General features: G+C 36.5%; 1 protein-coding gene across 1 annotated transcript in view; it reads right to left on the minus strand.

Moving 5' to 3' along the window:
- rps6ka2 (ribosomal protein S6 kinase, polypeptide 2) overlaps nt 1-15,519 on the minus strand; it is a 67,880-nt gene that overhangs the window by 33,825 nt on the left and 18,536 nt on the right. The window contains 6 exon segments of the mRNA XM_051916831.1: nt 4,221-4,327; nt 10,158-10,237; nt 10,687-10,767; nt 13,272-13,290; nt 13,292-13,354; nt 15,087-15,203. Of these exon segments, the coding sequence (XP_051772791.1) occupies nt 4,221-4,327; nt 10,158-10,237; nt 10,687-10,767; nt 13,272-13,290; nt 13,292-13,354; nt 15,087-15,203 (467 nt within the window).

Here is a 15,519-nt window from a genome sequence, read left to right on the forward strand (position 1 = left end):
AATCATTTAAGTTCATTTTTTTTCCTCATTAATGTACACACAGCACCCCATATTGACAGAAAAACATAGAATTGTTGACATTTTTGCAGATTTATTAAAAAAGAAAAACTGAAATATCACATGGTCCTAAGTATTCAGACCCTTTGCTCAGTATTTAGTAGAAGCACCCTTTTGATCTAATACAGCCATGAGTCTTTTTGGGAAAGATGCAACAAGTTTTTCACACCTGGATTTGGGGATCCTCTGCCATTCCTCCTTGCAGATCCTCTCCAGTTCTGTCAGGTTGGATGGTAAACGTTGGTGGACAGCCATTTTTAGGTCTCTCCAGAGATGCTCAATTGGGTTTAAGTCAGGGCTCTGGCTGGGCCATTCAAGAACAGTCACGGAGTTGTTGTGAAGCCACTCCTTCGTTATTTTAGCTGTGTGCTTAGGGTCATTGTCTTGTTGGAAGGTAAACCTTTGGCCCAGTCTGAGGTCCTGAGCACTCTGGAGAAGGTTTTCGTCCAGGATATCCCTGTACTTGGCCGCATTCATCTTTCCCTCGATTGCAACCAGTCGTCCTGTCCCTGCAGCTGAAAAACACCCCCACAGCATGATGCTGCCACCACCATGCTTCACTGTTGGGACTGTATTGGACAGGTGATGAGCAGTGCCTGGTTTTCTCCACACATACTGCTTAGAATTAAGGCCAAAAAGTTCTATCTTGGTCTCATCAGACCAGAGAATCTTATTTCTCACCATCTTGGAGTCCTCCATGCGGGCTTTCATGTGTCTTGCACTGAGGAGAGGCTTCCGTCGGGCCACTCTGCCATAAAGCCCCGACTGGTGGAGGGCTGCAGTGATGGATGACTTTCTACAACTTTCTCCCATCTCCCGACTGCATCTCTGGAGCTCAGCCACAGTGATCTTTGGGTTCTTCTTTACCTCTCTCACCAAGGCTCTTCTCCCCCGATAGCTCAGTTTGGCCGGACGGCCAGCTCTAGGAAGGGTTCTGGTCGTCCCAAACGTCTTGCATTTAAGGATTATGGAGGCCACTGTGCTCTTAGGAACCTTAAGTGCAGCAGAATTTTTTTTGTAACCTTGGCCAGATCTGTGCCTTGCCACAATTCTGTCTCTGAGCTCTTCTAAATGGCTGCAATATAACAAAGAGTGAAAAATTTAAGGGGGTCTGAATACTTTCCGTACCCACTGTATATTATATATATATATATATATATATATATATATATATATATTAAGAATAATATATATTTAAGAAAATAAAACAAAAATAATTTAGAAAAAAATGAGAATTAAAGATTAGAGATTAAAATCAAGTATATCAGAGTTCAACAAGGCATACGCTACACCTCCTTATAATTTTGTAGGGGTGACAAGATTGAAGATATTTATTTTCTTAATGAATGTACTGGTGAAGTGTCCTTTGGATTGCCTTTGCCTATATGCCATTAATCACCTATGACAGGTCTCAGACAGCGTGCCCTTAAGAGATGTAGAGCCCTCCACTGAGACCTGCTCTCCAGCCGCCTCCATTTTCACCTTCTAAGATGAGAACCAGAAGGAATATCTCTTATACCATACTGACTGTCCCTTTCATTATATCCAAGAAAGAATTTCCCACAAGAGCCAATTCAGTGTGCAGGTAAGTTTGGTTTTGGTCCATTGTTTGAGTAGATATGAGAGAGACAAGCCCTGAAAGAGCATTACTGTAAGTGGGAGCATAGGAAGGATTATATTAAGGGGACAGTAGTCATACACCATGGATCAACAATAAGGATGTTTTTCTGTTGGTCGGTCAGGCCAGTAGTTTAGGTGCTGGATGCAAAAAAAAAAAAGGGGGGGAAAAAAAGAAAAAAACAAAAACAAAGAAAGTTCTATTTTTTTTTTAAGAACATCTTTTAAAAAACCCATGAACCCATGCTTTGGCATTGATTGTATACTAGCCTACTCATGTGGTTGCCTTGTCTATTACAATAAATTCAGTACTTAAACACTGTAAAAGTTAAACAATAAATGTATCCTTTTCTTGAAGAAGGCTCCCAGACTCACTATGTCTGTTAAATACCCATGGCATTTCTTTTTCTGATAGTCCTACAGGTGTGCTAGACTATAAAATATTATATTAGTATGCATTATACATTACAGTTTAAAAGTTTAGGGTCAGTAAGATTTTTTCATGTTTTTGAAAGAAGTCCCTTATGCTTACAAAGGCTGCATTTATTTAAACAAAAATACAGTAAAAATAAGAAATACTGTGATTGTGAATTTAGAATAATGTTTTCTATTTTAATACATTTTAAAATGTAATTTAATCCTGTGATAGCAAAGCTGAATTTTCAGCATCATTACTCCAGTCTTCAGTGTCACATGATCCTTCAGAAATAATTCTAATATGCTGATTTGGTGCTAAAAGAATTTTTATTTTATTTATTTAATTTTTTTTTATCAATGCTGAAAACAATTCTGCTGCTTAATGTTTTAATGGAAATGGTGATAAATTTTTTCATGATTCTTTGATGAATAGAAAGTTCAAAAGAACAGCATATTTGAAATGTTATCTTTTGTAACATTATAAATATTATTTTTAATGTGTTCTTGCTGAAAAAACTTACTGAGCCCAAACTTTTAAACAGTAATGAATGTTGCTAGTTTTATAATGCTGTAATGCTTAATATTAATAATATTAATAATAAAACAACCCAATAAATTAAGACCCTTAAGAATGTTTAAGTTACAAAATATAAACAAAATAGTAGTTAAGAATGTTATTTCTTAAGAATACTTGCTGTTCCGAAACTTTCACCATTTTTTTTTTCTTCATTATTAACACATTTATGTATATCTGTCAGAAAAAAGTACTAATAACTTTCATTTTAACTTTTTTCTTTTTTTGTAACTCGAGAAGGAAAATGATGGCATAAACATTACCAATTACAGATCACAAAATAAAATGTTTAAAGGTAGGGAAGGCAATTTTGGAGGCTAGCAATAACAAGCTAGCTTTGAAAGCATGAGTGCATCCCACCCTTCCTTTAGAGCGCTCTTCAAAGCCACGGCCCCTCCAAAACACATGAACGCACACAGCAGAGTCTGCAAAGCGTCACGAGAGACGCCGTTAAATTACCTCATGTCTCAAAGCACATAACATTACAATAATAATGAACGTAAACAACATACAGAGCTCTTACTTGTACCACCTGACTGCTGCAGATTCATTTCGGCATTGATAGTGTTGACATAGAAACATAAATCTGAGTCTGAGGACGTGAATACATAGGCTACTCTAGGTAGAACGTCATGGGTTGCCATCTCGTAATTACAGTTATGATATGGCGTTAACGCAGCATAAACTTGATGTTTTGGTTCAGGAGGAACTGTAAAAGGTGGCCACTGTTTGTTTGTGGTACTCGGTGGCTGTCTATGTCTACAACTCTGCATAGCCTTACGGAACGCGCTGATGACTTCCGCAGAGGTATGGACATACATATACTGTATTGACAGGCAGGTAGGACATTGTGTCATTGCATTAAAACATTTTTTTGGTCCTGAGACTTCCACAGAAGATGCATGTAATTTTTTTTTATTTATTTTTTTATTATTATTATTATTATTATTTAGACCACTTCTATTATTGATTGCTATCAGGATATGAAGAGAGTTTCAACCAGTATAACAAAAAGTGTTTATAAAAAAATCGCCTACCCTACCTTTAAGTAATTTTATTCCTATAAGGAATAAAAACATGTATGATCAATAACTTTCAACATGGATAAAACTCTCACACTAATGTCATCCTTATTGCTGAGCTTTAGTCTATTGTAAGGGAAAAAGCTTTAACAAGCACTCTAAAATCAGCAGAAAGACACAAAACAGATGCTGCTGTAACTGCACTAGAGAAACAGGAGCAGCACAGGAAGCTCTCTGGGTAGTTGCATCACCCAGTTTGAACCTATGAATTATGACTGTAATTACATGAGAGTTTCACAGAGAACTCTTGACTCTAATCCAGATGTGGATTATACTGCTGCTTGAAAATACAGGACTTAAACCCTCCTGAACATCACGTCCAATCAAGGTTCTGCTGAGATTTAGGTTATCAACACAAGGTCACTCTTTTGACCTTACCGGCACAAGGTCACTATCTAGGGCACTTATAGGTTACAGTGTAAATTAGAACACATCATCGTTATTTACTAATAAAACATGGGGCTTGGTCTTACTTCTCTGGTTTTAGATCACGGTAGATGATGCCCAGACTATGAAGATGATCCAAAGCCAAGGCCAGCTCAGCCAAATAGAACTTCACATCTTCTTCGGTAAACATTACCTAGAGAGAAAAATATCACAAATAACTAATTTTTCATTTTGCTGTTGCTTTTACAGTAATACAAATCCTCTTAGGATTAGGGATTTGAACAAGACCAGTACATTTTGTCATGTAACTCGTCCCACACAGTTTGTGCTATGGACATAAATGATACCTCAAACCATGCGGCTTATTGAGGGGAGGTGTGTTATTACTTCTTCTTAGAAATCAGACTTTTGACTTTCGCCTGGTGAAAAAATCCCACAGACTACAGACTTGTGGGTGGGCTCTTTTTGAATTTTGTGAAGCAAACACCTAGCAACCATCCACAACACCACTTGTAATGTAAAAATTTAGTTTTTCAATTAGCTGATTATTAGCTTTTACCCTAAACTTACAGTAAAGGTTATTACAAAGACAGTCTTCTTGGGCTTTACCTGTAAATAAATATCTTTCTCAAACACTTGGTTTCACCTCAGTGTGAAATGATGATGTCATACAATATTACTTTAAAAATATTCAGGATCATTTCCTAAATAGTATTATCAATTGGCTGTTTTCTGAGTTATAACTTAATGACTATCAGCAAGACTCAACCTTGCAGTTTGTAAAATGGGAAATATATTTATGGTAATACACTTAGAATGTACAATAGAAGCTGGTTGTAAATAACCCAGCATATTCATTTAATGCAGGATCTGACCAGTGACAGATCTTCAATAAAACTGCAGGAACACAGAGTGTATATATGGGAGACCAAAAACTGCTCTTTTCACAGCTAATTTTAATCACCGGGAGATTTATTTAGACTGCGTAGAGAGCATCAGGGGATAGACAGTGCCATATTGAGGAGAGTAGATTGGCGTAACAAGTTCCAGCCAGGAGAGCAGCAGCTGTTGCAGCCAGATGAGAGATTTGAGCACCAGCGGTAATTAATTTACGTCTCACTTCCCAAGCATGGTTCTGCTCGGAGAATCACGATTAAATCAAGAGCACAAATCTCTAGGTGAAAGTGCTCCAGTTTCTTTAATTTACACTTCACAGAGAGACTGATTAGAAGTAAATGTGCAGGAGTTGCTCTTACAGTGCAATGCAACTGTATTTAATCTATACACCTTTTTGTCCAATGAAATCATCTCTAGAGTGAGATGAGAATGTCCCTCACCCTAAAACCACATTCCATTGACTAGCTTTAGCAAATAGCAAATCAATGTTTATGGCTGTTTTACATAAACTAAAGGCTATTGACTATTTGAAAACAAAAATAGTGTGCAACAGTGCCCACCCACTTGGAGGGGTTCCGGTATTTTTCCCATAGGGATTTTTAAAAAGTCTTTGTTTAGGACTTATAAGTCATGAACCAAGCCAACCAGCTTCAAGGAAATTCATATTACTACTTTGATTTGAAGCAAAAAGTGCATAAGGTACATAACTGTAGACTTAATTGTTTTAGTGAGGGTAAGAACTACAATACCATGAAGCACTGCGAATGATATAATACAGTTGTTCCCAACTTTTTCCAACTTGCGGCCCACACAACCAAACACATAAGTTTCCATGGCCCAAGAATTTTAACAGACACGACTATTTGTGTCTTAGAAACGGAGATTGTTAACACAGTCTTTACTGAATAAACTGGCAATGAACAGAAAATGTAGATAGCGGGTTACCGAGCCCAGGCTCGGTTCCAGAATTAAATTGGGTGCTCTAGCCTTAATGCGCATATATCAGACTTTTGTCCCATCTATTGCTATGGCCACTATGTCAGTCATTGCAATTATGAGAGTGAATTCCACATTTGCAGCGTATACTTGGCCGCTAATCAATGAAACTGTTTACACTGCACAATAAATCTTTTTACATTGTGTCTACACTTTGTTAAAATGAGAGGATTTGCAAGCTTGCATAACTCAGCACTGAAAAAAACTTGGTGCGAGAGTGGTGCTGTGAGTGCATTCTGACTAATTTAAACACCTCTGATTGGCCAATGCATTCAAGAAATTAACAGATATGTCTGTGATTGGGTACACTGCTTAACACTGCAAAAGCATGTTGTAAAGAGAAACATTTGATGCTCTCCAGAGCGCAAACACAAATACGCTACTACTGTATTTTCTTCCATTTAACTTTATTTTTAGTCTTTTTGATGTCAGGCATTGCTGAAGATTTTTCCTTACTAGTAGATGAAGAAAAATCTGCATTTGTCCTTTACAGCGAAACCTGTTGATAACCATTTATCCATGTTTAAATCTGTAGCCTAACTGCAGCAAAAGTATGGTAGATAAATTGGTGGTTTATTCTTAACACAACTGAACAGCGAGCTTAAATATTGAACACACAATAACAGTTTAAAATTATTTTTTTGTTATTTTAATATTGAATTATTATATTTAATTGAATTGAATTAGACAATTTTACATATTAACAAAATTATTATTTTTATTCATAGTAAATGGCATCCCCCCTGCAATATCGATTTAGAGCAGTGGTTCCCAAAGGTGGTACATGAAAAAAAAAAAATGCATTTCATTCTACACCACGTTAAAATAATATTAAAACCAAACATGTATTTCTAACAGGCAAAATGCCGTAAAAGGAAATTCATGACATCCAAACAAATTTTCACTTCGAGCACTATTACACAGAACATGAAAGGTAATACCCGAAAAAGCATAATAGGTGCACTTTAAAGAACTGTTAACAGAACAAAACACAATGAAAAAATTATTCTGTTCTAATGTAGTTCTCGATATCCTGTGAGTGACTGATCATTGATGTGATTCAGTCACCTTTTGCTGAGTGAAATTATTTAGCACATAATTTTCACTTTCTAAAATTATAGCAGTTAATTAATAATTGAAAGAGACCTGGGGGAGAGAAGTGGTTTCAACAATTCATCCGTGATTCTATATAATCTTGTTATCCTAAAGAAAAGTGGCCTATATGATGTACAATGACACAAAGAGGTCCACAAGCAATTAATAAGGATAACTATCTCTACGAAACCAGAATAAAGACCGAACAATGTGACTGATGAAGAGTGACGTGTGCAATAAAGCCTAGACAGGTGGAGAAAACGGGCTATTTAGCTGAGCGAATGAGCATGGCCAATGAGTCACATTAATCAAAGTCTGAAGGAAACGTCTGCTCCAGATAAGTGTGGGGCTGTTTTCATCAGAGAGGCCAGATATCCCAGCTCTCTTTTACTAGGGTTGAAGGCATTATGTGCTGGAGCTTAGCAGAAGATTTTTAAATATAGGCAACAACAAAAACATCACAACCTGAGTGGGAGAGTCCCAGAGGAATAATGTGAAACTGACATGTGATAACACATACTTGGAATTTGTCCTCTGCATTTAACCCATCCAAGTTAGTGTGCACACTGCAAACACATTGTTAGTGAGTAGTAAACACACACACACTGCAAACCATGTATACACACACACACCCGGAGCAGTGGGCAGCCATTTTTGTTGTGGCACCCAGGGATTGCTCAAGGGCACTTCAGTCATTTCCTGCTGGTATTGAGAATCTAACTCCGAACCTGCGTTTACCAGTCTGACTCTCTAACCATTAGGCCACGACTGCCTCGACTGCCCCGACTGCTTTAGATCATAGTGTGTGAACGTGATCTAAACTGAATCCATAATGCTACAGAACACAGTAGAATCGCCAGTAAGGACTGACTGATCAATTAATGTGAAGCGTTTTCTAAGCAAAACTTGATAGATATTATTATTAATCAGATTTTTACATATTCTGAAGAAAATAAGAGCTTGTGCCACAATGTTATGCCATAATACACTAAAAACATTACAATTGTTTCACTTTATTTTTCAGTGTAGGGTGTTCTGGGTAGCTGCCTGGTGCTCTGAGTGGTTTCTATAGCATTGACGTGGTTGCTAGAGTGTTCTGAGTGGCTGCCTAATGAAATCAAAAGAGCCCAGTCTCTATGATATTCCTATGATCCACCATTCAAAAATCACAAATCTGATTGCTTAGTAAAGAAGTAGCACATCTCTCCTCAATAAGTCGCATGATTTGATGTATCATTCATGCTTATTAGGCTTATGGGTTTGTTCAAACTGTAAGTATGAGCAACAGTAATAATGGTACTTGAGTTAACAACCATGGATTTCCATAAAGGTACATCAAAATAAACCACATGCACTTAATGTGAGGCATCTGTTGAGCTTTTTAGAATAAAACAGCAGTCTTGTCAAAGATAATGTGAATACAGAATTCCTTCTTGCTTTCTGTGCTTTGAAACTTCAAACACAGTACATGTTTGTAGCATAGGCATAGATGTCATAATTTCGTAAGGAGTGGAAAAAAACAGAATATAGCCTAGATCAGTATAGCAACAAGAAATTATGTCACATGTTAAAAGCCCAATTTTATGCTTTTAAATAAACCTTGCCATCTCTCACCCGATCACCACAGCAACAAAGTTATTCTTGGTGGTTTGCTGCGTGTACTTTTTATAGATTTAAACCACTCACTTATCGGTTAGAGAACTCAGAGGCTGTTATTATGTTAAGTATGAAATTTAAGAAGGACTATCTCATTTTATTTTCAAAATAATGTAAGAAAGGTCATTCTTACTACATTGTACATTTCCATGTCCCTATCAGATGTCTTAATATATTGGATATAATATAAACAATTTTTTTTTTAAATATGGAAATCACCTTAGTTAATCTTTTATCACAATATCATAATATTGTCAACATAGGGGTACATTTTTCTAAAATATTTATATATTTTTTTTATATATAAATACTCATGTACATCAGAGGGAAAGGTACTGGATAACAGGAAGCTCCACAAGAGCTCAGTGTATTGATAATAACAGCATTATTCTGTACTACTGCAGCTACTATAAAGAATGACCTTGGTTTCAGTGGCTGAGAATATCCTCAGCACACAGGGGAATATCTATTACAACCTCTGCACAACCGCCAGACACAAACTGTGCTAATCAATATAAAACACATTATTTCCCCTTAATCCTTACCAACACCTAGACAGTAGTGTATTATCCACTGATTTTCCACTGATCACCTCTGATGTTATAATGTGTGATTCAGAAAGTACAGGCTTCGGCAAACGTTGTAATCAATAAATCAATAATCAGATTGTGCGAAGGCAACAGATCCTTGAGGGAAGATTTTATTGAATCTGTGAGATTAGAAAGTGGTGTGATCAAGAAAATCAAAGACTCCATTAAGGAGAATTACAGTATAGTGAGTGTTAAGAGGGACCAATTACACCATCCATCAGAGAATAGATGCCAGACATGCCTTTTATTACCAAGGCATTTGGGCCAAAATGATGTCAACTCCGCTGAAGACTGCAGCTGTACAATGAGTGGACACAGCTATATTGGTACTATCGGTTTCACTTGTTTACTCACTCTCGTGTTGTCCCAAACCCATATGACTCCCCTAGAACACAAAAGGAGAAATTTAGAAGAATCTCTCCTTTTAGGTGTTGTTTTACATAGAATAAATTTGAGTGAGAATGCTGTCAATCCTCAAAAATGAACAAAAGCACGATAAAATGATCATAAAAGAAGTCCATTCAACTTGTGTGCTCTGAAATCACCTTTGCATTTTTGCATATTCAAACTTTGGTTTAGAGGAACATGAGAACATTGTTAGTTTTGGAGCATTACAACGTCTCTCCCCATCCACTTTCTTTGTACTGTTCCACAGAGAAAAGAAAGTATTTCGGGTTTGGAACAACATAATTTTTGAATGAATTATTCCTATTAGAAACGTTTACAACCAAACAAGCACACCATTTTTGCCTGTTTAGTAACAGTACATTGAGTTTTATAAAAACTGACCTCTTTGGAGAGGCGCGTGAAAAGATCTCCCCCTCTGAGAAAGTCCAATATAAGATACAACTTTCCTTCTGTCTGAAATGCTGTGGGAAAAAAGCAACAAAGGTGACATTTAAGCAGTATTTTTCACCTATTAGATGCAAAAGTAAAAGAAAAAAAAATGCTTTTGGAAAAGATATTTTGAAACTAGTTCACCAAGATACATTGCCACTGCTACAGTCAAGCAATCTATTTTTAAATAAATAATGATTAAATGATATAAATGATTCTTATAATCAGACAGCATCAAACTTGAACACTAAAGATTACATAATAGCTTATTACTGTAAAGGCTACAGAATTATGACAACTGCTGATCTACTGTCATACAACTGAAGAATGTAGTTATTAGCATTGCTACATGTAGTTAGTCACTCTACAAAACTGCCTGTTTGTCATTGAAATAGAGCATATAGGGGGTTCAGAAATTGATGTTCTTGGGTAAATGTTCATGTTCTGTTGTTTACAATCTCCTCCTGAGAGAATAACTCACCATAGTGGAGTTTGACAATGAAAGGATGATTCACTTCTGCGAGAATGTCTCGTTCCATTTTCGATCTCACTCTGTCCCGCACTTAAAATACATAGAGATAAAACATAGAGACAAGAAGACATGTGAAACTCATTAATTCTCACTCATTAACTTGGCAAAAGCACACAAGTGCACAATGAATTGCAAAATGCAGGTTACGAGACTATTTGTATACTGATTAATGTTCATATTGATATTTCTTTTTTAAAGTGCATAAAAAGAATCTGAAGAATCTGAAAGTGTTTTTGTGAACATAATTTACATAGGACATAACCTGATCTGGCTTAACCAAGTATTGGCAATAACAGGTTTATATAACCATAAATAACTATAATATAATCAAAATCTATATTAACTTGAATTTTAATGTGCATTTCAAAGTGGTCACTACTCACTCTTTTAAATTTTTGTGGAAAAACATATAATTGTTACAAGTTGTGTGCTTGACATTTCACATCTGCAATCTTGTATCTCCTGATTACTTAGTTTGGATATGCAGATACTCATATGAATGTTGTATTATAGCGGTTATTAAACATGACAAATTAAGCCCCTGCTCTGTGACTTTACATGGTCTTCCACTTTGTGAGTTGCTTCTGATCCTAAACGCTTCCATTTTCCAATAATGCCACTTACAGTTGATTGTGGAATATCTAGCAGGGATGAAATTTCACAAACTGACTTATTGCAAAGGTGGCATCTTATGACATAACCAAACTTGAATTCAGTGAGCTCTTCAGAACAATCTATTTTTTTCACAAATGTTTGTAAATGCAGACTGCATGGCCAGGTGCTTGATTTCATACACCTGTGGCAATATGTTGGATTTAAACTCCTAAATGTGTCTCAATACTTTTATCCATATAGTGTATGTAACAGATAAAACCACATATGAAGGAAAAATATCATATCTCATTCTGTTTTTGTGGTTTGCACGTATGCAAAACAATCTCAAAACCCACCACCTTTAACTCTTTCTTGCAAAGACAGAACTGCTTGTGATCTCGGCCAACCCAACACTTCAAGACAACCTCTCCATTCAGCTAGGTTCATCATCCATAACTCCTTCCAGGACAGCTAGGAACCTCAGAGTTGTAATTGATGATCAGTTAAACTTCACAGACCATATTGCTAGAATGGCCTGGTCCTACAGATTGGCCTTATACAACATTAGGAAGATCAGGCTCTTCCTATTGGAGCACACTACACAAATCCTTGTCCAAGCTCTTGTTCTATCCAGACTGGACTATTGTAATGCTCTTTTGGCAGGCTTTGACAGCTGATCCAGAATGCTGCAGCAAGAGTGGTCTTTAACAAGCAGAAGAGATCGCAAGTCACACCTCTCTTCATCAATTTGCACTGGTTGCCAATAGCCGCTCGCATCAAATTCAAGGCACTGATGTTTGTCTACAGAACAAGCACTGGCTCTGCACCCCACATACCTAAACTCACTACTTCAGTCTTATGTTCCCTAATACATTAACTAATGTTAACAAATGAACCTTATTGTAAAGTGTTACCAATAATTGCAAAAATAATGATAGGTTTGGAACAGGTTTCCTAAACTTGTCTGTTACTGTCCGACTCCAGACTCATGCCATTGGTTGAGCCACTGCCACTGTGTCAGACTGGATGCTCAAACAAACAGCTTTGTTAGCTTTATAAAGTCAATGTTTACATTAACTCATACAGTAGTTGCCTCTACACATTTTAACATCTAAAAATGCATATACTTCACCTGCAAGCCTGCAGGATTTAACTACAAATTTTTGACAAATCTGAAAACAAAAGCAGCATGATGGATATTGCATTCACACGGAGTGCTTTACACTGAATGATTTGTCTTATGTAACAGCAGCAGGATTGCTGTGGTTTGACAGTGAGATGCCACAGTCACTAATACTGCTATTTTCATTCACAAGTACATGAAGAACTTGCACAACATCATCAGCCGAGAGCAAAGACTTTGGTATGTAACCATGGTTACAATGAGTGAATAAGTTATGTGGGTTGTGAACAGGTTGTGAAATAGATTACCACTCCAAACTGAGCACTGTAAATCACTACGATAACTGTTGTTTTGCTTAAATGTGTGTTTTTTTGTGTAAAAACAAAGAGATGAATCACAAAAATGAATAAATGATGAGGAAAGTCAGTTAGCTGCTTAAGACTTCAGGTTTATCTGCTTTGTAAGATAGATTAATTCATTTTCTTTCTTCCAGGGAAGATGCTATGGATCCTAAATATGTCCTAATGAAAAACTGTCACTCTGAAAAATCACCTGATTGTCTAAGAGGGACCTTATTCCCATGTTAAACAATTTGATGATTCAGATACCCCCTTAAAAATCAACCAGAGCGCACTTCAGACCTCATAGCAGCTTAGTTATGACTCACAGGTTAGATTTCACACTGAGCTAAAATAATAACTGCAGATTTTACATCAGTACATACCAGGGAGAGATTGATCAATGTAAGGCACACAAATTATAGAGTAGAAATCATAATTCAGATCACATAATTTATGGGCTGAAGTGTCAGCTTTACCTTTTAGTGTTGCCTTTTTTTAAGACCTTCATGGCATAGAGTTGTCCTTTATCTGAACCTTTGATTTTTCTCACCAAGAACACCTGTAAATGAAAAAGTAAGGTCAAAACCTCACAGTATTCACATCTTAGTTGGTGTCCAGGGACTGTCAAGCTCCAAAAAGAGGGAAAAAAACACCATAAAGGAGGTTCACATGTCCATATGACAGTACATCTGAAGTCATCTTTAGCCATGCGACAGCTTTATATGAAGACTGACAGACAAAAATTTGTTGAAAATTCCTGTTGTTCTAAAACCTTCTGAGCTGCTTATAGTATGTAGCCCGCATTTAAAGAGTAAAATTTTAACAGTCTTCTTCACACAAAGGTATCATATGGCTTCTGAAGACTTACACCGTGTCCTAACCAGACGTGATGCGTTAAGATTCCAGCGATAAGCAGTTTGTCTGTCCACACCAGATGTGACATGACTATGAGACACGACAAAATCAATCAAAAATCACAGGTAATCAGAAGAGTGTGTGGGCGGAGTCTCTCACTGCACTCGCAACGAAATGGATAAGTACATAATCAAATTCATACATATTATACCATTATAACATTATTAAAAAACATACTGGGTGACTGATTCAATCTTTGTCATAGAATATACTGTTTGTTCACATTGAGTTCACAGTTTCAACATTTTTGTTCTAAGGTGAATTCAATTATTATATCAATTATTGCTTTCAGTTTTGCTATAAAGATCATGCAAAATGATATTTGAATTCACATCAAACAATAAATAAACATAAGCACATAATCAGTACCTGAGATTATCGTGTCATACTTTCTATGTTGTTCCAGCTGCAACGTCGCAGAAATAGAAACCGTTTCTAAAACAGAATCATTGCGTATCACCATGGAGGCTGGTTAGGAAATGTGTTGTATGATTCGTTTTTTGTGATTTTTGCAATTTTGAACATGCCTGACATATTGTATGTTTCACAGAAGGAAAAAAAAAAAAAACAGGTTTGGCATTAAATGGGATAAATAATGACAGGCTGTTCCAAAAACGAGTGAGCTAAGGCAACATCCTAACTGAAATGGAACATGAGTGATCAATTTGAAACATTCTAGATAGGAAACAAACAGTACAGAGGACTCAACTCACAATTGATTTCAATGGAATTTGGCATTAGCATGTTGCTAAGCTAACAACAAAGCAGTACTCTATTAAGCAAAATACATAGCACATAAATATTGGATAAAAAAAAGTCTAATATATTTCTCTGTTGATACTTTTCAGTATTGAATTAATTATAAGTGTATTCATAATCAACATTTCTCATGTTGTCCACCATCTTGGATCATCGCATTGCATTCTGTGATTGCCTTCTCTGCTAGAAAATACATGCGGTGCTGCCTTAAATTTTCTCCAAAGGTATCTCTGATTATGCAGCCTACCTTATTGGATAGCCTTTAGGTCGAGAGTGTGATTATGATGTCTTTTTAATGCTGCCTACATGAAGATTAGGTTTTAGAACAGGCAGGAAATTTCAGCTTTGGGACACAAGATAATCATTTAAAACTATGTAATGTAAATCCCGCAACAACTGATCCTCTCTGTCTAAAAATGTTCCCATCCCAAAATACACTCAGTTCAAGTGAAGGGTTTATAAGGACACAGAAAAGGGTTTTACATCCTTTACCCCAAACCTGAACACCACTCGCATTAACAAAATTACATCCATACAAATGGCACATCTAATCTTAGTTATCGATGGCAGTCTGCATAACAGTAACACACAGAAGATTTAGCATTTTCAAAGCTCACCTTTCCATAGGAGCCCTGACCCAACACCTTGAGCAGCTCGAACTGTGATGGGTCTGCTTTCTCAAAGCCCTCTTTCACATGATTGCTGATATCAAACTCCTTTAAGATGCTGTCGTCCTGCAAAGGCAACAGATGGCACAGCTCAGTGAGAAATAAATAAATGCTTTTGCCATAAAACTGTTTGTTTAAGCATATTTGGCAATATGATGCCAGCTGGGATTATGAATAACAGTAGTAAACAGGTCAAGAAAAAAGGGTTCAGATGGTGTGATTATTAATGCATCTCATTGCCATATTCATTTAATAGGCGCTTTCTCACAAAGCAAATGACACATATTAAATTGTGCAATATACAAATAACAATAAGAATCACAGGTACTTTGAAATTACTGAGAGCAAAAAGCAGGTCTATATGGAATGCAGAAAGCTCCAC

Source organism: Ctenopharyngodon idella, chromosome 13 (assembly GCF_019924925.1).
Source record: "Ctenopharyngodon idella isolate HZGC_01 chromosome 13, HZGC01, whole genome shotgun sequence".
In the NCBI taxonomy this organism is placed as follows: Eukaryota; Metazoa; Chordata; class Actinopteri; order Cypriniformes; family Xenocyprididae; genus Ctenopharyngodon; species Ctenopharyngodon idella.